Source organism: Temnothorax longispinosus, chromosome 10 (genome assembly GCF_030848805.1).
Source record: "Temnothorax longispinosus isolate EJ_2023e chromosome 10, Tlon_JGU_v1, whole genome shotgun sequence".
NCBI lineage: Eukaryota > Metazoa > Arthropoda > Insecta > Hymenoptera > Formicidae > Temnothorax > Temnothorax longispinosus.
This window is the reverse complement of record NC_092367.1, coordinates 18391729-18416043: the sequence shown is the minus strand read 5'-3', so window position 1 is coordinate 18416043 and position 24315 is coordinate 18391729. Positions and strand designations below refer to the sequence as shown.

General features: G+C 44.0%; 3 protein-coding genes across 7 annotated transcripts; 2 read left to right on the top strand and 1 right to left on the bottom strand.

The window, feature by feature from the left end:
- Positions 1-242: 242 nt before the first annotated feature.
- Cyc (basic helix-loop-helix ARNT-like protein cyc) lies at positions 243-18050 on the top strand. Of its 3 annotated transcripts, none has more exons than XM_071791365.1 (15): positions 714-744; positions 3535-4129; positions 6525-6980; positions 8754-8825; positions 10601-10838; positions 13280-13372; positions 14006-14123; positions 14740-14922; positions 15659-15902; positions 16011-16149; positions 16308-16426; positions 16497-16573; positions 16664-16821; positions 16886-17036; positions 17331-18050. In XM_071791365.1, the coding sequence occupies exons 1-15, from the start codon at positions 729-731 to the stop codon at positions 17513-17515; spliced, it is 2844 nt and encodes a 947-aa protein (XP_071647466.1). In that variant the 5' UTR covers positions 714-728; the 3' UTR covers positions 17516-18050. The 3 variants fall into 3 exon arrangements, with proteins under 3 accessions (XP_071647467.1, XP_071647466.1, XP_071647465.1); XM_071791364.1 differs by having other exon boundaries at positions 13265-13372; XM_071791366.1 differs by lacking the exons at positions 16497-16573; positions 16664-16821; positions 16886-17036; positions 17331-18050 and having other exon boundaries at positions 243-744; positions 16308-16430.
- LOC139820829 (gastrulation defective protein 1 homolog) lies at positions 17470-24221 on the top strand. 3 transcript variants are annotated; one of them, XM_071791387.1, is made up of 2 exons: positions 17470-17607; positions 21856-24221. In XM_071791387.1, the coding sequence occupies exon 2, from the start codon at positions 21905-21907 to the stop codon at positions 23894-23896; it is 1992 nt and encodes a 663-aa protein (XP_071647488.1). In that variant the 5' UTR covers positions 17470-17607; positions 21856-21904; the 3' UTR covers positions 23897-24221. The 3 variants fall into 3 exon arrangements, with proteins under 3 accessions (XP_071647488.1, XP_071647486.1, XP_071647485.1); XM_071791385.1 differs by lacking the exon at positions 17470-17607 and adding an exon at positions 21284-21404; XM_071791384.1 differs by lacking the exon at positions 17470-17607 and adding an exon at positions 21654-21790.
- On the bottom strand, positions 18264-21451 carry Polr1f (RNA polymerase I subunit F). Its single transcript, XM_071791388.1, has 3 exons — positions 21264-21451; positions 20806-20948; positions 18264-20727 (listed from the first exon to the last, which is right to left on the bottom strand). The coding sequence occupies exons 1-3, from the start codon at positions 21449-21451 to the stop codon at positions 19247-19249; spliced, it is 1812 nt and encodes a 603-aa protein (XP_071647489.1). The 3' UTR covers positions 18264-19246.
- Positions 24222-24315: the final 94 nt, after the last annotated feature.

Here is a 24315-nt window from a genome sequence, read left to right as displayed (position 1 = left end):
ACTCATCCGGGGAGGAAGTCGCGGCCGCAAAGAATTGTCGCGCGACGCATCCTCCCCGGCGCGATGTGGGGGTGGCTCGGGGACCCGACTCGTCGTCGCGGGAGCGGTTCCGCGGCGCAGGGCGGTTTTAGTCACTCCCACCTGTGCCGGACCACGTGGTATCAGCCGCGACACCCCGATGTACTCAACAGCATCGCTGCCGATGACGAGTACTTCTCTATCACCGTCACCACCGTCGTCGGCGGAGGTGCCTCCTACCACCATCGCCACCACCACCGCCACCACCAGCACCACCGTCATCATCACCCACCCGCGTTCTCAGTGTCAAACGGACGACGCGTCTGTCGACGAGTGCGTTGTCTACCGCGCGAGTCCGAAAGGAGAGACCTTCTCCTCTCGGATCACGGTTTTGCTAACCACCGATATCGCAAGCACCGAGACGTCGTGGTCTCAAACGTCGGCGAAGGCTAGGCCGACGGTGTCGTTTCTCGTTTTCTCCCTCCGTCGATCGGCGTCACGTGCCGGTCAGCGTCTCGCGCGGGAACTCGCGACACGCGACTCCCGAGTAGACGGTGGTGCTGAACGGCCGACGGCACGACCTCGTCGTCGCCGTCGAGGAGGCCCGACTCTCGAAGTACGAGGGTATCGCCCGGCAAGAGGGAAGGCGACAGGCCTTCTGGCCTCTTCTCGAGGATGCCGCCGCCTCCTCGTCGTCGGCGACGACGTGGATGTACGCGCTTCTCGGTAAGGGGTTTCTCGCGGTGACGCGCGAACGCTCGCGATGTGCGAAGTACCGTGACGAATTCTTCCCGTCGCGCGTCGGGACACGCCGGAAAAATTATTTCGATCTGCGTGTGCTTCGGTACATATCTTGGGATTATTTGATGTGAGATTCGTCACCGCGATTCCCGCGGAAGAAGTCGCGATCTGATAAAGAATGCAATTTTTATTAATTACTCGTTAATTATTACATGTCAATTATCATGATATTTAAAATTTTATTCGATCGCAACTTCTTCGTCAACATTCTTTTGGACAGTATAGGTATTGTCTTTCGTATTTTTAAATCATTATCATCAATAAGTCATAATTTATCTACGAAGATAATAATTCGCAAACAGTGGGTTTGAGAGTGATTTTTAAGCAAAGTCGGTTAAAGTGTTTCTTTCAATTGAAAAACTTGTGTCAGTGACATATTGTGCTACATCGTTATCTATTAGATTTTCATCAAGGCATCATCGAATGCATTATTTCAATAACGATTACTATAGGATATTCGCCACCTCAGGTACTGTGTTTTCTTTTTCATTGTAACGAAATACGTACCCGTACTAGCGTTATCGATAATTCCTTCATTGGATCACAAAGGATGTTCTTCTCTTCTGGCGTTCTTGATCGTTACTCAATGCGAAATACTTTCTGCGCTTTCCGGCATCGTAAATCGTAACAGATGTCATCGTGTCGCATCCATTATGTCGATGATGTCAGTGACATCATGATTGCTATTTCCATTGATAAAGGCTCAACGAAGCACGGCGTTATCGAAGGTCGCGTTCACGTGCGACGTGTTGTGCAGCTCCTAGGTAATGTCATTGTCACTATTATCTCAATCTTCAGGCGGTTTCATTCTAAAGAATTTTTTTACGCGTCATCGAACGCGCCGAGATCTCCTCCGGAGAGCATTCGTTGCTTACACGGTGATAAAGCGTAGATCCTTATCGTAGTTTTATGTAACACTACCACTTGTTAGATGAAATTCCGTCAACTACCGTACATATATTTCATCTTGATCATGACAGAATTAAAAACTCCAGCTTGTACCGACGCTTTCATAAGACGGGAAAATTATTTTAATTAAAAGAGATACCCATGTAAGAATTCTCGTGCCTGCGAAAATTGTTATTCAATCTTAATGTAATAGGAGTCGCGAGAGGTGATACATTGCGCATCTATCGAGGTGCGATGAAGAAGTCACATGCATGTTTATCCATAATCATATTTAAAATAAATATGCACGATCATTACGATTTTATTACCGTAATTTCGCAGGTTTTTATAAAAACGATATGAGAAAGTCGCGTGAAAGGATTCGGTATTTAGCAATACCGCGAGAGAGATGTTCGAACGAAGATGGACGTTTGAAATATTGGCCCCGTAGGAAAACGTTTCTTTCTTCTATTCACGTTTCGCGCGTTCAACGGGTTCAACCCCCGGAACTGGTTTCTGGACTTAAATCGACGAGGTCCGGGGAGCATTCCTTCTGTTTGCCGTCGTTCGCCGTCTATATCCACGTATGCGCGTTAATACGCCGCGAAGCGAAATGTCATAAAAATGCAGAATTGCCTGGCAGGCAGCGGCACGAGGTAGCAATTAATGCGCATCTGAAGGCGGATGATTCGCCATGAGTTCGCGTTGATTGATTGCCGATTTCGTCGTCCGCCCCGTCGTGGTTCTCGCCGATCTAGAGCCGATCTTGCGCAAACATCCTTTGTGAGTCTTCTCCGATGCTGGATGGATGTATAGACCGACGCGCGCCGCGGTACGCGTGAAATTTTTTGTACAGGGAAAGTATATTAGTGGAGGCATCAACCTTTCGCATATCGTTCAGTCGCCGCTGGTGTAATTTACGCTTTTTTGGTACCTCGATGACGAACCTTCGCTGTTCTAGGAGAGGGTAACATGCCTCTCTCTCTCCTCCTTCCTTCTCATTGCGTCATTATTAATACGTGCTGTCGACCGTTAATTTGCGCGCATTCCGGAGTCGCGCGACGTTCGATGATACGTGCCTAACAGCACTCACAATCGCGCGACATTGGCGTGCTGTCACTCAAGGCCGAAGATTGCGTTACGCACATGCGACAGATTTGTTTCATCTACTTTCCCATTGTGCGACGGTACGACGCGGCACGCGCAGGTACTTGGCGAGTTCGCGGAATTGAATCATTGGTCATGACATCGACGAGGAAAGGAAAACGCAGTCGGAATGATCTTCGTATTTTTTTGTTCTCGATGTTTTGCGGTTGCGATTATCATGGGATTCTCCGCCTTCGATGAGGCAACCGCGTGCTAATCGTATATAGATGATACTCTGGAAATTATATGAGTCTAAAACGAGGGACTGTCGGCTTGGAAAGTCGCGCTTCGCGTGGGTTCGCGCAAGTGGATAATTATGCCCTGACTCCCGGATAATTGCCCGCCGATAGTGGCTCTCCGTATTTAACATTACGCAAATTTAGCACGGCAAATTATCATACGCGCAACTGTCGACGTACTCGTACGCGCAGACGTCCTGTAATCCTACAGGGTACGTCGAAGATTCACCGTACAAGAAGTATCGCCGCGAAATCATTCAATAATAAAATCTCTGGAAAATTTATTTCAATCGCGAAGCTCATTTCAATTCGATCGAGGCCGGTTTCGCGGCTCGTTTCGTCGTCGCGCGAGGATAAGGGAAGCTTTCGCACGTCGCGAGCGTTCTCGTCGCGCGTCCTAGTCGAGAATCCTCCAGTGGCGAATCGCTCTGTCGTTCTCCAGACGAGGGTAGTCTACTGCCGGACACCAGCAGTGACGTCGTCGAGAATAATGACTCGGTGGCCGCCGCAAGCGATGGCGCCTGCGTGAACGACCGCATGCTGCATTATCATCAACACCAGCATCAGCAGCATCCCCATCAGCAACAACAACATCAGCAACAACAACAACAACAGCAGCAGCAGCAGCAACAGCAACGTCATCATCATCATCATCAGCTGCAGCAACAGCAACAGCATCATCCGTCGGCGGGGTCAGAACTGGACGATCTCCTGCTATACCGCGGTACCGGAACCACGACCGGACAGAGACAAGAGGAGATGGTGGCGCAGGAAATGGCACAGGGCTACACACAGCTCCTGCACTCGGCGGCGGCGGTGCCGGCCCAGGAGACGCCGGAATACATCTCGCTGGAGGAGCTACAGCCGCGCATCCACCATCAGGAGCATCACCGTACCGTGCACGACACCTGCACGCAACTGGCCACGTCCGCCTCGCAACTCTATCATCAGCATCATCAGCATCAGCAACAGCAGCAGCGAAACGGCGGCCAGCAGCAGCAACACCAACGAGATTATTATAATCTCTCGTCCGTGCAGTAAGTTCGGTTGTCTCGCTTGTGTTCGTCGTCGCGAATGTGGTAATATGAAGGGACTTAACAATTTTAATTAATATAGATATATGCAATGTATATCGATGAGATATATATGAGTTCCTTACGAACGGAACTACGTTGCTACGTTGTTTTATGCGATACAACGTTATACGTATCGCATTGTGTGCGACAACAGTCACTAAGCCTCTCGACATAATCTGCTGGAATCGGCTTTGGAATTATGACCGGTGTTGTCAACACTGAACTAACCGGTGTTGTAAACACTATCGAGTCGGTAATACCTGAAATCGCTCGGAAATTGGTTATCCGTGTATCTGAATGATATCTGGGGCCCGTTACTCGGGCAAATTAGCAAAAAGAGAAAAAAACGGCTTGCATTCACGTAATTACCTTAATAGACTGGTGCGTTACGTGGGTAAAATTCGTGATAAATTTTTTTTTTTTTTTTATATGAGTACAACGCGTGTATACGACAAAAGGCAAAGCGAAGGACAGTGTCAGTCATCGTTAGTTCAATATTCACGCTCTGACGGATATAAACAGCGCACATCCATAATAATGCATTAACGGCAACTCGAGTAAAACGCGTCGATGTCGTCTACACGAGATGATGAGCGATCGGTTGATAATCTCTCCATTCAATTCACTGTCCACATTGCTTCCAATTTTCGTTTCAACGTTTCGTAGTGTAAACTACGTGGAAACCAATAGGGGGGGGGACTTTGGCACTTTCTATCCTATCTCCCTTTTTCGCTTTTTCCCGTTCCCGCACCCCGACGCTCGCGGGATATTTTGCACGAGTCGCGATGCATTGCGTAATGCATCTCTTTATCATTGTCTCGCGGTACCGCAACGAATGTGATTTTCATGCACTACGTTGGCTACTCGATCAGACGCACTCTCTCGCTTTCGCGTCCACGCCTTTGAAATTATTATTAATTTTTTTTAAACAGATACAAATGCCGTGCAACTCGTGATTTATCTCGACAACCCTAGCTAAAGTAATTATACCACGGTTAGACTGATTAGGCTTTGCCTAAAAAATTCTTCCAATGAAAATTAGATCGAGAGATGAGATAAGGAAGTCGTCGTCTCGCAAATAAAGTCGCGCGGCTGCACCTTACGTTTTTAGAGATTGAACTGAAGCACGCCCGCGGAGGATTAACTCGGATTCGTGGATTGCAGTCACTTGAGCATTACGTATGTCAGCTACACGCGAGTTTCCCACCTGTCGCATCGCATACGACATAACGTCGCCGTCGGCGCCGTTGTATATCTACGAATAAATAAAATTACGCTAATCGCCTGCATTACATCATAATACACGGAACTATCTGCCGTTGGCGAGATTGTCGGTAGACCTTGATCCCCGCGTTTTTCAAATCGTAAAACCAAAAGCAAACACGCGTGTCGTCTTGAAATCAACAATACCAAACAATTAGCCCGATATTTACCCTTTTTTTTTTCATTTACTAATTACATCTAAGCAAAGATTCTCCAAAGAATTTTGGGGAAGTTTTAAAGATAAGATATCAAAATACTTTTTTTTTATATCAATTTTAGTTTTATAAAAATAAAAGAGATAATCCTCGATTTAAAATAATTTAGATTATGCACGCGTGTTGAAAACACCATGCGATTAGCTGCGTGATTATACACGGGACTTGCTATATCCCTATATGCTTAAATGCGATTGACAACCCGATAACGCAATCAAGATTTAATCGATCAGCAAAAGGTTTTATATACGGTCAAACAGGTAAGGCAAATCGAGTGATTGGATCAATATCGTTCGTAGGAGCTTATAGATCGTAAGGTCGATGACGATAGTTCAATACTCCCGGATGTGACGTTGGTGCAACTATACATTACACGCCCCGCATATGATTAGCGTACCTATGTACGAACAAAAATGTTGTGCACTCCCATACGACTCTGCAACTTTCCCTATTCCCTCGGGTCTTGAAAATATATAAATCTTGATAACTGAGTGGCTCGTTACTCAGAAGATAACGATTAGAAATTTTCAACGATGACATACAGGGAATTAAGTTTCTCTTTTAATAATTCTTCTTACAATAATCGCCCATATATTTTACTGAATTTTTAAACATTTTTTTTTATATATATTTATGTAATATGGAATTTATGGAAATGTATTTTTTAATCTGTAATTCCCGCAGAACGTTGGAGAAACTTTATACCACGTGTTACGCACGAATGTTATGTGTTACATGATTTTACGCAGAGTGACTTCATCGATTTATTGAATCGACAGTCACTCTACACCTACGGCAGTCCATTTTCCGGCAATCGCGATTTTCGATTAGCGATCAGATAGTGCCGTCTGACTTGGCTGCTTAAAATTCCCTTGCAGAAGTTCGTGCCCCACGGTTTATTTCGGCGAGATAGGCACGGGTTCTGGGGTGGGAGAGCTAACCACCGCCTCGGCGGGGGGTGGTGGCGAAGGTCTCGCCCCGACTCCAACCCCCGCCAGCAGCAGCAGCGGCAGTACCGCCAGTACCACCACCACCCCCAGCAGCCCAAGCACGACCACTACAACTACCACCACCACCACCTCCACCAGCAGCACCGCCACCATCCCACAGGTTGCAACGGGGGCTGAACCGCCCCAGCACATGGAGACACCCCCGACGATGGTCCCCGACCAGCAGGCACCCGCCTCCGGCCATCACTATCACCACCATCACCACCATCATCATCATCATCATCGGCATCATCGTAGCACGTCTACCACGCCTAACCATGGACCGGCGACCGACACCTCGGACGAGTTTGCACCGGTTTCCAGGAAGCGGAAGCTTTCTTGCCAGTAAGTCTAATCATAATTTGTTCGAGAACCTTGAGGGTTTATGCCCCTAAGGGATTAACGGTTGATTTCACCAGTTTCTCTCAAACCAGGTACTGACTGAACTTGCGATAGGTCGTTAAATATCCTTTTATTTAAGTTTGCCAATGCGGTCAATACATTATTAATAAATTAACAAACTTAAAATAATTTAAATTGAGAAAGTATATTATCCATAAATATTTTTTAGGATCATAAGATGGAAAATATAATGTAATTGTAATAAGTTTGCTTTAGCTTATTTAAATTGAATATGAATTTGGGCTTCCAGAAAGGATCGACAATTTAACGTTCGCGAAATCAGAGGCCAGGGTGAAATCGACTGTGAACATTTTTAGCGCATCGTCGTCATCTCAAATGAACGAATAGAGAGAAGCGCTAGAAATGAGGCTCTTATCGGAAATTCTTGCGCGGAATCTCGCGCCACGTGGAACAACGTTCTTTTGTCCGTCGGTGCGTAGCGCTCGCAAGGGAAACACATCTAAGAATCGGCCGTGGTAACAACCGCTCCGTTTGCCGGAGCACAAAGCGTACGGCTCGCTCTCCGTGGCACGTAGGTGGAAGTCGTACCGCGGAATATTACACATTAGCATGAAGCGCGAAACGAAGCCCGCCAAATGTGCCCCGCCAAGAGTCTGTGGAGTCTCGCGAGCTGCGGCAAACAACCCGCGACAACTAGCGACTTACCTCCTCGGTCTTCCCGGCCCCGTCTCCCTCATCCACGGTTCTCGGTACTCATCGATGCCGATGTTTCGAGATATTTCGCCCGGTAGTTTCGAGTAATTACCCAATCAAGGTGTCGGATACGCGGTCAAAGGGTTAACTTAATCGTTGCGATGGAACGGAAGATTTGCCTCTCTCTCTCCCGAGACCCCGATCGGTCGAAATTGCCTTCGGCAATTACCTCCGTTGCTCGCTCGCGGGCGCTATGCAGTTGGTGCGCGCTTGTCAAATAAACGTCATCGAAAAATCGCAATCTCCTTTTCGAGCGTCATGATCGCGAACGACGTTTTCGTGCGCCCCGTTCGCGTCATTCACGTGTCGGGGTTGTTCGTTGAATTTATTCTGCCTCGTCTGGAATTGAACAGGACGTAAAGTGCGCGATTCGTCGCGTCAACATTTTTTGCAGTACAAATCTATGAATATGCAATCATTATACAGAGATAATATACGTGTATCTATGTCTGAGAACCTGATCTCGTCGTCGATGGCGTTAAAGCAAGATTGAAATGCACGCGCGCATTTTTTTTTTATTGTAAATATTTACGCGTGTCTCTCGTTTCCGAGGCGAGTCTCTCGCGACGAAGAAATCGCGTCGACGAAATATTTCCTCGCGAGAACGGGAAACCCATGTGCGACTTTTCGAGCTCGAGACACAAAGGACGGTGGAGAGGAAGCTCTACGCGGGCGAAACTTCGTGAAATTTGCCGTCAAAGGGGTAACACCCTCTGCGAAGGTCGTAATATGCCGAAGAAATTGTTTTCCTGTGATGTTTCGACCGAATTTAGTCGCCACGAAGGGACTTCGTCAATTACGTACTTAGATTACTACGCGCGTTTAATCGGCAAAGTTATATCTCACAGAGGAGAGGATGGTAGGGGAATCGTTAAAATTAAAATTAATATTAAAAAATCATTTCTCACAATATTAATTTATTTATCTATTTATATATACATGAAAATTTTAATTTTCTTGTCTAACATTTCGTTGAAGAATCTCCATTGTTGTCTGTTTCAGAGTTGGAAGCGATCTCTTGGACGACCTGGGAGACGACGCTAAATCAGTTCGCACAAATGACGACAGTAAGAAGTAAGTAAACGTATCGTAAAGTACTCGAAAAGATATATTCGGTGCCCGGAAAGAGGTCGGGATTCCCGGAGCGAGAGCGCGCTCCCGCGATACAATCGGTCCGAACTTTTAACGTAATCGTCGATCGGCGATTACGTAGTATTATGTCAGATGCCAAGGTGAGTGCCAACCTTGACCTACCTCGATTCTTTGCTCCGGCTTCATCAGCGACGTCACTAAATCCGATGTATTACCTGCTGCCGTGCGATGCGAGTCGCTCCGCAAAAGCAGAGTCGTTCAGTCGCGAAAGCTTTTATTGCATTAACGATTGAACGAAACAAACGAATTTGCATAGATGTTGCAGACATCTAAAACAATATTGAAAGGAAAAAATCTCATAAAGCAACGCTTAAGAGAACTGCCTTGAACAGTTTCTTCAGATATCATGTACACTTGTATAACGAATATTACAGATGCATATCGTATTATACATATATATAGATATAATATATATTCGGCAATAACACGTACAGATCGGTAACCGGTGGAAAGACACCGGTGCTCCAAGGCACTTGTTTAACATATGTTTTATGCGGACACGCATTGAAGCCAGATATAAAAGTCTAACGGATATTACGATAACCATTACGATATGTCCACTTGAATCGAGACATAATTATGCGATATAATAGTCCGGCATAGAGTCCGGATCGAGACCAGTTTTCGCCGCCGCGCCGCAACGATTTCCGCCGTGCAATTTATCACCCTCCGGGCGTGATATGAATGCGAATTCTTGGGAGACAAATCAGCGTGCGCAATGAAAAGAGCGCCGTTGTACGAGTCGACCCTTTCCCCCCTCACGTGCAATTGACACACGGCCTCGTCGGTTACCGATCTCGTCGTCGTCGTCGTCGTCGTAACGCACGCGACAGCTCGAGCCTGCTGAGCTTTCGGGAAAAGTCAACGGGAAGGCGGGGGAAGTAGCTTTTAAAGACGCGCGTGGCCCCGGTCCACGTGGATGAAACCTTCGCAGAAAAGTCCGCTGTGGTCAGCAGACTGTCTTACTATCGCTATCCTACATCGTTCGTAACTCTGCACATTCCGATCTTTGTTTCCGTTTCTTGTTTACATGAAACGGACGGTGGCAATGGGATTCCGCGCGACTAACGCAACGAGCGTCCACGTGGACATTCAATCCCTCAAAGAGGAAATATGAAATACGAGAGAAAATAATAGTAAGAGAAAAATACTTTAAGAAAGAGGAAATATGAAATACGAGAGAAAATGATAATTTGAGATACCGGATCGAGCCGGGATATATCGGCTCGATCCGTGACTCCCTTTCAGAAAGATGTAAAAACGTCGAATTTTTGTAATAGTATAATACACGTTTGTATCACCGAGGACATACACACGTGAGTTGTGCCACCCGTGAAATGTTCCAATGAACTCCCTATTTTATGCAGTTATGAAAGTTGTTACGTTGGACGATGACTAGGCGTTTAATTCAATCATCATTTTTAATTCAAATTTCCGTCGTTAATAAAGATTATAAATAGCGCTCTAAAGTATAGACGTTTTTTTTTTGCAATATCAGCTACATGTTTCTCATACATACAACCGTGATGTGGATTATAAATATTGTAATTTTATGAAGTTTCCGTACTCGTTTTTATTTTACGAGTTATTCCCATCATTGGTGTCAGACACGTACAGACATGTAATAAATCTCACATTCTTATCTGCGTCTCTCTATTAAAATCTGGCGAGCAGAACCGATGATTTTGTGCTTTCAGGCAGAACCACAGCGAAATTGAGAAGCGCAGGAGGGACAAGATGAACACGTACATCACCGAGCTGTCGGCGATGGTACCGATGTGCCACGCGATGTCGCGGAAGCTGGACAAGCTGACCGTGCTGCGAATGGCGGTTCAACATCTCAAGACTATCCTCGGCGCGGTTACCTCATACACGGAAGGTCACTACAAGCCCGCGTTCCTCACCGATCAGGAACTCAAGACGCTCATACTTCAAGTAAGTATACTTGAACGGCAGTTGTGTAACGTCTACAAACAACTGCTAGAGACTGACTTTAAATTTAATTTTTCACGATAAAAATTATGGAAAAACGAGTAGGCATTAAATATATATATCTTTCTTCTATACACAATGAATAACACAATCGAAAGATCGACAAATACTTTCAATTCTCTTTTATTACATTCCTATGAAAGAAACGTATTTTTTTGTTTCTCTTTCATAACAAATCAATAGATTATGATTTGCTCGCTTCGTTGCATCGTCATTCGCGTCTCGCTTGGTTTTAAAAGTGACATTTCTGAATAAACGCGATCGTGGTTACGCGCAAACGTATAGAAACTACAGTTCCTGGTATCGTTAACACGAAATTCATTTATGACACGTATTATATTTTTGCCGCGGCCCGTAAAAGACCGAGCCTGGTATCTTTTGTAATCCTTTTGCACGAGATCGAGCGGAGAGCGAAACCGGCGGGTAACTCCCTTTCTCTCCCGCGTGCTACAGATTTTTATCCGGCCTGGTCTCGTGCCGCGGTGCGGCGCGGCGAAAGGAAAAGTCCGGAGCATGTAGATTTATAGTATCGCGCTAATAGTACCCTAGGCCGAGGCGCTCTCAAATCACCTACGCCTTTAATTTCGAACCAATTAGCGTGAAAGAGGTTCCAGGTAGTGGAGAACGTACGTCAGTAGATAGATTTTCTCATGTCGTAAACGAGCCTACGTGCGTTTATGCGTTCCGAAAATTTTTGGCTTCTTGACGAATTGGATTACTATACTTGCCTGAACTCTCCTTACATTCAAAAAAAGTCTTTCGACTTTTGATAACGCACACCTATAATGTCTGCCATAATTGTCTTGTCATTACAGTGAACTGAGTAAACATTATGTTTATAAAGATATTTTTTGTTATAATGACAAGATCTCTTGAGGATTGAAATTTACTGCGCGCCAATGGCGTGCCAAAAGCGGCATATAATTATTCGCGACGATAGAAACGTATCGGCTGCGAAGCGTATACGCTTTGCCGCGTCCGCGCGAAGGAAAACGACGAAAAGGAACACACTCCAGCGACCGATAACTCCTATCCACCCTAGATTCCGCTCAAACGCGCGGTGCCGGACACAGACATTTCTCATTGTCATGTGTACACGTACACACGTTTATCTTTTATCGAGGGGGCTTTTTTCCCTCCACTCTCGTTCTCGCGCGTTCGACGTAGGAAAATATCTCCGAGAGTGAATGACCACGCCCGGCATACCGATCTCAGATCGGCTCTAAACGCGCATAATCGCGGCGTAAGGAGCTCCCCATTGCGAATCGGTGCGTTTACCGCGCTATCGAGATCCGGCTCGGTGCGTTATATAGCCGAGAACGTTAAACCTCCCGTCGGTTATACGTGGCAAAAATCGGTATAAACGTCAATCGGCGCGCACTTAATCCGCGCGAAACTCGCCGTATACGGCGATAAACGTGTACACGTTTATCACGCTCGCTTCGACACCGAAAGTATCTCCGCGTCGCGGAGAGAAAGAGAGAGAGAGTTTCGCTCGGGGTTTTGATATTTCTGTCCTGATATATCCGAATTTTACGATTCGGGGAAACGTTAGGTGCGCGAGTAGCGCAACAGAGAAACTCGAGCACGTTGCTGTTGAGCCGCGCACGGAATCGCATTGACACGATTAATTAATGAACGTTACATGCGATCGACGATACGCCGATCGAACCTCGCCAACGATTATGTAACGCGAACGTTAGCTGGTGCAACGATAAATGATACGAGCGATGCTGATATCCAGATTGCGTTACCGGCGAAATCGCGAGCAAAATGTCATAGGCTCTTCGAGTGGTTGAATATACACGTGCGAGGAATGGGAAGTTGATCAAAATTTCCCATTCGAAGCGAGTATTAACACGTTAACTGTCACTGTACGATATATAATTTCATCCCCTTTTTTATATCAACATGCAATTTTAATTATATTTATTTTTTATCAAAATAAAATTTTTATTTTTCTCGTCAACAGTCAGAGAATAGCTAATATTTATCTATCGATCTATAGATCGTCAATTACGAATCAACTCGTATTCGGCAATCATATTAAGTCAATACCAAATAGCTCAAATACCAAACAGCTTAAATACCAAATAGCTCAAATATCAAATAACTTGCAGGAAATAAATAATGTAATCTTTAATTTACGATGCGAAATGTTAATTGCGTTCTTGTCGACGTTGCGTTCGCTCATTAATGTCAACGAGCGAGGCCGCTGCGCGTCTTAATCGGATCGGTCTTAAATTCTTATTCCTAAAAATGATAACGATGCGCGGCTGCGAAGTTGGCGGGAAACGCACGACAAGCGAGATGTGCGATCTCTTCGATTGTGATTAACCGTTTGTTCTCCACAGCGTAATGGAAAGCAGCTTGTCTTGTTCCAGGCCGCGGAGGGCTTTGTCTTCGTGGTGGGCTGCGATCGCGGAAGAATTCTCTACGTGTCCGAGTCCGTCTCGCAGACTCTCAATTATTCTCAGGTACCGAGTCAGTCGTTATATTTTAGCTCTTCCAAATTTCCATCGCGCTTCGAAACCTATCAGCAATAAGAAATATTGAAATATGACATACGAGAAATATCGGGTGAAAGGGAATTTACAACGCGCGCGCATAAGAATCCCCCTTCAATGGCTAATTAATCGTAACGTCCGTGCCACCATTAGCCTCTGTCTGAGTAATGTCTGCTGCGTATTTATTTCACTGATTATAAATTATGTCTTGAAATGGGTATTCAGTATGTGTTTGACTGACAGTGATCGCTATTGCCACCGTGTTGTAACATGGCTAATTTGCGAACTTATCAGTCGTTTGTCGTTTTCGTTCTTCCTCCGCGATTTAATTACATTTCTGTTGTGAGTTTCGAAAATAATCGAGGCAATACATCTAATGGCTTGTAGGGGCCAAGCAAACATTTAAATAGTTGACGCTTGTTTCAAAGAAGAGCACCCGTTTTAGAAATCGGCATAGATATCACGAATTAAAAACAGATTAGACATTAAGCGATTTTAATTTTATTAAACAAGACACTTGCTTGGTCTCGATATATAGTCGATTTATATTGCTTAGAATTTTTGTACTGAATCGCAAACTGAGGATTTTATGCTGTTGCGCAGGGCGACTTGCTGGGTCAAAGCTGGTTCGACATCCTGCACCCCAAGGACGTTGCGAAAGTAAAGGAGCAGCTCTCGTCCTCCGATCTCAGTCCGAGGGAACGATTGATCGACGCGAAAAGTGAGTATATCGGCTGTTGCTGGTTCCGCGTTGCTGCCGCATCTCTAGATTTCGCGCGGGCATTAATTTCTCCAGCCGCGAAGACTTTCCGCCTTCGAAGCCATTAATTATAGCGCCTTTCGACGTGTTGCTTCATGCTCGACGCGTCGATCACTGCGAAACGCAAATTAGTTGCCGCGCGCATCTCCTCCACCACCTTCACCTGATAAATGCCAGTCGCTCGGCAGCATTTGCTCGCGTAAGCTTTGTCGATAAACATCTTTGAATTAGCGTGCCTACCAGATAAGAGCGTGTTGCGAAAGCTCCACGCCGAATGAAGAAAAGAGACGAAGAGTTGCCGAACGAGTCTAACGTTATAGGTTTATTCCTCGGTTGTTGCATCGCGAGACGATCTGCATGTCAAGCGTTCCGATCGTCAAAGTATTTAAGACATTAATAATTGCAACATTAATACCGTGTAATAAATGTTTGTTACGATAGAGATATGAGAGAGATATATATGAAAGAGAAATATCAGATAGAAATAAAAGAGAGAAAAAAGAGCGAGGTGGAAGGCAGCGATGGATGGAACTATTGATCGACGGATGGACCGTTGCTGTCATCGTGATTGTTTCAGCCATGTTACCGGTGAAAACCGACGTACCCCAGGGCGTATCACGACTTTGCCCCGGTGCGCGGAGATCTTTCTTCTGTCGGATGAAGCGTAAAGTCGACGGGATCCGTTGCGGTGAGATGCAGGTGAAGGAGGAAGCCGACACCGTCGCTGGCTGCCACAGGCGAAAGAAACAACAAAACGTAGGTAAGTGCGAATAATTACCTACTCGAAAATCGTAATTTAATCGGGAATCGTGGAAAAATTGGGAACTCGATGAAATTCATGAAAAGAATTATGTGTAAAGAAATCCATCAGAATTTATTGAAGCATTATTGAACAACATTTTTTTTAATAAGAGAATGATCTTTTTCGCTGATCAATGAATATTTCACTTTTCACAAAATGATTACGCAAATGTACTGTTCGAATATTTTTGACCGTCGCATATTTTTCTAAATTAATATAACATTTTTTTTATGGAGAAGGGAAATAATTCCAAGTCGTGTCTCTTCTTCAATGACGGATTCAATTTTCTCTCAAGAAGCAAAGCACTCGCAAAGCGAAAAAAATATGACCGTGACGATTCAGGGTGTTTGAATCGGGGATGCAAACGCGTCTTTCGGATAGCCACACGCACGATCGGAGATACGGCACGAAAATTTTGTCGCATGGCTCGTCAAAGGTGAAAAGGAGACACCATGTATCGCAGTGAGACGCCGGTGAAAGGATCGCTGATATATTTTCATCAAATATCTTGCCGGCAGTCTTAAAGTCCCGATACTTTCCCCTTTATTCATCTTCCGCAATTTTGTCTCTTCTACACACGTGTAAAATACAACAATACATATAATGTGTAAACCTATTATAGTATAATTTACATAATTTGCAATGTTTGCAAATTCTCAATTGACAAGTCTGCACAGAGACGTGTCTTTTTTAGATTGGAAGTATTGCGTGATTCAGTGCACGGGTTACTTGAAGTCCTGGGCGCCCGCGAAGATCGGCCTCGAAGAGCAGGAGGGCGACGTCGACGAAACTTGCAATTTGTCTTGCTTGGTAGCGGTCGGCCGGGTCCAAACGGCGATATCGACGGCCACGTTGTCATCGAGAAAGCCTCATTCAAGGCCCATACAGTTCGTCTCGCGACACGCGATGGACGGCAAATTTCTGTTCGTGGACCAAAGGTCGGTATAGCGAGAATTAAAGATGTTATGGGATCGTCAATCAACGTTATCGAAATATTTGAACATCTCGTGTATGTATATGAGAGAATTAACTTTTTCGTCGTTTAGAGCTACTCCAGTATTGGGCTTTCTACCTCAGGAACTGCTGGGTACCAGTATGTACGAATACTATCACCACGATGACATTCCTCACCTGGCAAAATCTCACAAAGCCGCGTTGCAGACTTCCGAACGCGTTACCACGCAGGTGATTAGTGTCATTCACTTCGCAATTATCCCTTCGCGGTGATTAAAATTAATTTTAAAGCATTAAAGTGGCGCTCGATCGTCGACTAATGTAAAAAAAAGATCTATGTCCACGATAACAATTTCGCGTTTTGATCTCGTGCGTTATCATTTTCGCAGATCTACAGGTTTAGGAGCAAAGGCGGGAACTTCGTGCGGTTGCAGTCCGAGTGGAAGTCCTTCAGGAACCCGTGGACCAAAGACATCGAGTACCTAATCGCCAAGAATTCCGCTATCTTGTAAGCAACGATTACCAACATTCCACGCGCGCGATGTTACCGTATAAATAGCTTTCTGTCCCTTTTTCAGCTGCGACGCGCGTCCAGGTGGAAATAACAGATCTGAGGACTCGAGCGTGCAGGGCAACTATGATTATTTCACGCAGAGTAAGTGCGATTTGAAGCGCGCGTTTACGTAATGAACGCGGTTTGTCGCAACGATCGATTGAGAGATCACGTTTAATTTTTCATAAACAGGTAATGGTGGATTAGAAAGACTGATCTCGAGCCACGTAGAGGTAAGTAAGATCGGCCGGCAGATAGCGGAAGAGGTATTGGACTTACAAAGACGCGGTGAAGACTCCTCGGGTAGTAGTCCTGGTCCAGCGACAGAGACCGGTTTATTGAACACCAAGGTAAATTATCAATTCGGCCGAAATCAACTAATGTTTTTAAATTATTTGCCTATTTTTTTTACAGTCGCAAATTACGACGACGACGTCGCCGGAGAGGATACCTGACGTTTCCCAGCCGAGCGGCATCTGCAGCGACAACAGCAGCAGCAATCCCTCGTCGACGTTCAACCACGTAGCGAACAACGTGCAGCTCAACAGCATCGCGAATGACCAAGGTCATAGCTATTACTGTCTCTAAGGAATTGTTTCTTGGTGTAATGCGTGCGCCAAAATTATTCAGAGAGGAAAGGAAGTAGAGAGCAAAGCGCTCGCGAGAGAAAGAATTTTGCTAGCACGCGTGTGTGAGAGCAATTTGATCGATTTGATAAGATTTTCCTTCGAGAGAGATTACGGGAGGCGAATTGATACCATGCAGAGCGTAGCGTTGATTCTGTTTGTCGAGATACAGCCCAACCGCGGGTGTTGATATTAACGATATCACGCACAACGTAACATCCACCTCCTTTCAGGAACGTCACCAGACGACGAGATGATGGACATGATTGGCGGCACCGTGATTAACGAATCGCCAAATCCGATCCCGTCCGACGGCAACGACGAGGCAGCGATGGCTGTCATCATGAGCCTGCTAGAGGCGGATGCGGGTCTGGGCGGTCCCGTGGACTTTTCCGGATTACCGTGGCCGTTGCCATAATGCACATACGCACTTTAGTCTGCGATTTTAGAATACGGAGATGTCTCCTGGTCAAACGAAACGCGCTCTGGTGCTGAAATGGTGCTTTTAAGGTATAGAACTCGGTTAAGTTCAGCGAACTGTAGCTTCTAAATGGAACTTCTGAATCGCAATCAATTAATCATCGTTCTTTAAGATCGATATCCGTGAATTTGTAAACCTATATATATGTATATATATGTTTATGCTATATTCCTTTTCCTCTATCTCTTGTCGTTGATTTCTCAAAAAGACATGTTCACGCGGCGAAATAATTTGCGTTCAGCAGCGAGAGACGAGTGTGAACGTTGACGACACGCCCTCAAAGATTACAGTGGTGTGACAATAGTGCGGACAATAACGTGCGAATAACCACGTTTTAGTGAACAAATTGACGTTACACGTGTAAATACATAGGCGCGCGTGCATGCCGCTTAAGTGTACCTAATTAAAACGTAGGAATATCTGTATGCGAGGACTTTTAGAAAATAAATCTAAAATCTTTTAACTCGGTGAACATACGGGATAAATGAAGTTTACTCGTTATGTGTGCAAATATGGACTTCCGAACGCACTATCTAAAAATGATACATCTATAACTGAATTATACGATCCGATGCTGCAATCTAGCAATCCCATCTATCTCATTTATAACGTACGATTCGAAAATATCGCAGTAATATTTCTAGAGACCCGAGTGGAATGTGGTAAGGTAAGAAAATACTGTAAATAACATGACATACTGCTGTAATTTATTGTCCGATATTTAAAAAAATAACAAATATTCACAAGACATCTTGGTGTCTAACTACATTCGGTATAAATAAATGGTGGTGAATCTCTTGTGTATGAATTCGAGCTGATTGTTGCGAGAACTTCTTTCCTATGTACAACAGCTTCAGAATACACGGTATTTTGGAATAGGAGAATTCTGTTATACTCTCAACGGATCCGAAGTTATTAGAATACATTTTGGCAAAAGGTCACAATTAATAAAAAAATATCCTATTTAAAAATCTCACATTTTTCATGAGAATATAATTCGAGTGAAATAAGACAGACTGAAACGTGCAAATTCATATTTCAAAGGCTAAGTTCGCGATATTTGGAGAACACGATTTGGCCGTCAAATTCCGAGGTAGTGCGAATTTTGAAATATAAATATTTTCCACACGTTTCTATATTAATTGCTACCAGTGTATAAACTCAGGCGAGACATTCTTCTTTACATACAATGTGTGAGAAATTATGTGATTATTTACATCATGTGTATTAATGAGAAAATTATCAAGTAATATATCGTGTACTCCGATACGCGATGATTTATCGATGTTCAGATAAATCGGCCAGATATTAACGGTGTTAATATCTTCTAAGTACAAATCGTTGTTAGATGTTTAATAGAGAGAATTCCTCATAATTGCAAAAGATCGAAATCTATACATAACTGTTTATAAATACTCGTATATTTGTTAGAATTGCTTAAGAAAAATAATAAAAAAATTGGAATAAATCGAATGTGTATAATTCGTAATCTCTCCAGCTGATATACGATGTAATACACAACTTTAAATCTTTAAATGTTTCCCATTTCACAGAGTACACGACAATTACAACGTGTACATTACAATAATTTGTATCTATGAATAAAATGTTTTTATGTTTCGTATTATATACTGTTGGTGTAATCCTGTTATTTCATAACATAGTTGATTATGTCCAGTCTTCAGTTTTAATTTTAATAGATTTCAACTGTGAGTCTGTTGAAGTTACCGTGTGTTTCTTAGAACTCTTTTTCCTCTCTTTTTCAAAAGAATCATATTCAATGGAAACTTCTCTTTTTATAAATTTAGGCATTTCTAAATTTTCACTTAAATTTTGCACGTTTTGAGTCTCGTTACTTGACGTTTGGCTTTCGTTCATAATTCTCTCTACAATTGGATCTTGCTTTTCAATCTTTATTTTAACAAAGTGACCTTTTGATTCCGAATCTGACATTTCCATAGATGCCTTCTTGTGTTTCTTGTGTTTTTTGGATACGCTATCTTCTAAATTACTTGAAGAAAGGTCGGCATTTGATATAATATGCTTCTTAGCCGTATGTTGGTCTTCTTTTTCAGATTTAATAGTTCTGGAAATAGTGTTCTCTGTATTATTAGTTACTTCTTCTTCGTTCTCTCTAGATTTCTTCGCATGTTTCTTTCTCTTTTTCGTCTCTGTTTCAGTAACGCTATCTGATTGCTCTTCTTTTTCAGATTTGATGTATCTGGAAATAGTGTTCTCCGTATTATTAATTACTTTTCCTTCGTTCTCTGAGTCAAGTTCTCTAGATTTCTTCGCGTGTTTCTTTCTCTTTTTCGTCTCTGTTTCAGAAACACTATCTAAATGTTCTACTCTTTCAGTTTTAATACATCTGAAAGTGATGTTCTCTGTATTAATTAATTTTTCTTCGTTCTCTGAATCAAATTCTCTAGATTTCTTTGCATGTTTCTTTCTCTTCTTCGTCTCTGTTTCAGTAATGCTATCTAATGGAATGGAATTTTCTCTCTTCACAGCTTTACGTGACTGTGCAGCTTCATCCAAAATTGTATCATCATTAAGGAGTAACTTGGACGTTTTCTTACTTTTCTTATGTTTTTTAGAGCTATTATCAACTTCCAAATTATTCAAAGAATCGTCAGTATTTAATATAGTATCTTGCATACTGTGATGATGCGGTTTCTTCTCGGATTTGACAATTCTAGAAATATCATTTCCTAAGTTATCGTTTGACTCCGATTCATTTTCAACTTTACAGGCAATGCTTGAATTGTTTTCACGAGACTTCTTGTGTTTCTTCCGATGCTTTTTCCTCTCTGTCTCAGAAACACTACCGTTTTCTGGTACTCCATTAGCCGAAACATCGATCTTTATAGTGCCCTTCATACTTCCAATTGCACTGTCCACGCTATCAATATTATTTATTATGCTTTCTGACAATCTACAACCTTGTGAGTAATCGGACCTCAAAGTAGCGCAGATGAAAGGGGGTTTGCTCCTGTTATCTATTTGAGTCACGCAGCATTTCACTTCCTGCCCAATCTCGACCGATTCACCTATCCATTCTTCCGTATCGTCTGGTTTCGGAATAGATACAGTATATATTTTGTGCACGAGCACTACGATATGGTCGAATCCCTTCTTCTTCACTATCCCTGTAACATAATAGAAATTATTATAAATCAGTTTATAGAACACACGTAGCAGCTAGCAAAAATATAAGATTACTTTACCTTTTAGAAAAGATCCGACCGTTGGACAAAACAGATAAAAATCTACTTCAATGTCAATATGAATGAAGGGAGAGTCGTACAGCATTTTTCCCAAATTGCTAAGCAATTTAGGATTTCTAAAAGCCAGCACAAACCCTTTTAATCTAAAATAAAAAATTGTTTTGTTAAATTCTATTGTAAATTTCTTAATAATATACTTCATCATTTTTCAAAGTAATCTAACATATTACATACTTTGTCATGTAATTTATTATTATTACATAGTACTACTTGAGTGCAGGTGACAAATCATAATAATAAAATGGCAATGAAAAGATACTTATATTTTAATAATAAATAATAATCGTTTAATCTTTATCTCACTGTTATAAACATTGAATGAAGTACATGCATAACTGAGAATCAAAGAAATAGATATTTTGTGCTTGTGTGTGTAAAAAATATAGATAATAGCGTACTCTCTGTCGTAGGAATTCAACGACGATCTTAAAATCTGGTTAAGACCCCGCTGAACATTATTCAAGTGGTACGGATGCAACGCGAGATGCTTGACGGCCCTCGTGAAGTGCACGTGAGAATCCTCGTCCTCCAGGAGTCCGGTGAGCTCCAGGGTGGACCACGTCACTTGGCGGTTTTGAAACTTCATTTCACTTCGAAGACAGTCGACGTTTTATTAAGTATTATTTAAAACGACGCAGAGAGAAACATCTCGATCGCGAAGTAACGCGTAGTCGCTGTAGGTTAAGTCGCGCTAGAGTCCGTCAGCAAGTCGCGCCAATGTTTTCGAGGTTAGGTTCGTTATTACCGTCAGCTAGCGTACAGCTACACTCCCGCCAGAGCTCCCGCGCTAAAACGGCGCCAACGGCGGACAAAATTCTAAGCTTCTTAGGCTTCTCTCTTGTCATTATTCGACCATTGGTTTGGTTACTCCAAAATATTCACAACAAACCATAACAAACTTCAGAAGACGCATATAATTGCGAATGTAAGATTTTATCATCAAAATCCTTCATTTTGTTATAAATTAAATTGTATTGTTATATTGTACAGGTAGGAACTGCATGTGGATTTAATAGCCGAGTCGCCGTCGTCCAAAAATATGAATTCGAAGAAGATCATAACCTTCGGCAAGATAAGCGCCAGTTTGGATAAACCGGCGCCCGAGGCACCCGTCGAAACCTCCGGATTCGGCACTTTCGGCAAGAAACGCGAGGAGAATAATGTGAAGAAGATGGACGAGATCAAGCCGGAGGACGAGGAGGAGACTCAAAATATGCAGAAGTTGATGGGCATCACGGGCTTCGGTAAGAAAGCTAAATCCTTCGACGTGCAGGAGATGCTGGAGAACATCACCAAGACCATCAGCAGCAATAAAGCAGCCGTAGTTGAGAAGGAAAGATCCGACGAAGTCGCGGAATCCAAAGAGGACGAGGTGAGCGACGACGACGACGACGATGATGATGATGATTTCATTGGCCCTCCAATACCATCTTTGCCCGTTACTTCAGAAGCAATCAAAGATTCAATTGCAGAAAAGAAGAAGGTTGAGAAGAATGAAAGCGACGACGATGACGACGACGACGACGATAAAGAATCATCGGACACTGAAGGGGAAGAAGAGTTAACATTGAGGGACAAGATCCCTTGTTCTCACGAGGTTTCGATGACTCACGGCACTAAAGCGGTGATTGCCATCGCCGCGGATCCATCCGGAGCTCGACTAGCGTCCGGATCCATCGACTACGACGTCTGTTTCTGGGATTTCGCCGGCATGGACACGTCCATGAAGAGCTTCAGGACCTTGCAGCCCTGCGAGAATCATCCCATCAAGTGTCTGCAGTATTCCACGACCGGGGACGTGATCCTGGTGATCTCCGGAGCCGCGCAGGCGAAGGTCCTCGACCGGGACGGCTTTGAGAAATGCGAGACCGTCAAGGGCGATCAGTACATCACGGATATGGCGCGCACCAAGGGCCACACCGCCAGTCTGAACAGCGGCTGCTGGCATCCGTTCGCCAAGGAGGAATATATGACCTGCTCTCAGGACAGCACCTGCCGGATATGGAATCTGTACAGGCCGCGCGGACACAAGAGTCTGATAAAGTGCAGGGCGCAGAACGGCGTGAAGACCATTCCCACCACGTGCGCCTACAGCCGGGAAGGCGCGGCCGTTGCGTGCGGTTGTATAGACGGCTCGATCCAGATGTGGGACCACCGAAAGACTTTCGTGAACCCGTCCCTCGTGCTGCGAGGCGCGCACGCACAATCCAGCGAGGTGTCCAGCCTGAGCTTCTCGTATCTCGGACAGATGTTGGCGAGCAGGGCCTGCGACGACACTCTGAAACTGTGGGACTTGCGGGCGTTCAAAACGCCGATCTTCGAGGCTAAAGGACTGTTCTCGCGCTACGACACCACGGATTGCATGTTCAGTCCGGACGACTCGATGATCGTCACGGGAGAATCTCTGAACAAGGGGGAGACGACCGGCAGGGTGCTGTTCTACGACAGCAAGACGTTCGACCTGGTCAGAGAGATCCCCGTGACGAACTCGCACGTGATAAAGACTCTGTGGCATCCGAAATTGAATCAGGTGTTCGTCGGCTGCGGCAACGGCATCGTCAAGGTGTATTACGATCCGAAGAAGAGCATGAGGGGCGCCAAGCTGTGCGTCGTCAAGACGCACATGAAACAGAAGCACATCGAGATAATGTCTACCCAGCAGATTATAACGCCTCACGCGCTACCCCTGTTCCGTCAGGACAGGCCCAAGTCGGTACGCAAGCAGATGGAGAAGGACAGGCTCGATCCAATGAAGTCGAGGCGTCCTGATCTGCCCATCACTTCCGGCCAGGGTGGCAGAGTCGCGTCCTCCGGAGGGACGCTCAGCTCCTACGTCATCCGCAATCTCGGGCTGAGTAAGCGGATTGAGGACGACCAGGATCCTAGAGAAGCTATTTTGAAGTACGCAAAGATAGCCGAGGAAGAACCATACTGGATCGCGCCCGCGTACAAGAGAACGCAGCCAAAAACGATTTTTCAAAACGACGATCAGGCCGAGAGCGGGCCGAGCAATAAGAAACAAAAAACTTAGACTTGTACTCGCTTTGTATATACGCGCTGTGTTATTATATATGTATATCCATGTACAGTACATGTAGCGAATTAATCGAAGGAGAACGTAACTTTTGTTGTAAATGTTAAAATGTTGTATTACAAGATAAGATAATATTGTACATAATACATTATAATCTCTTTACGTAAGTCATATAATTGCGCTAAAATTGTATTTAAATATTGATTTAACAGACCATTATTTAAAGGTAAAACACAAGGTATTGATGGTATTGATTAATAAGATTTATAATATATGTAATTCGTTATCTTAAATCTTAAATTAAATTATTAATCAAACACTACATCTCCCGTGAAGTAATTTTAAAACAATTTTTATTTTCTTCACATTCAATAATTTTTATTTTCATCACATTATTTGAGCATTTATCGCATTAT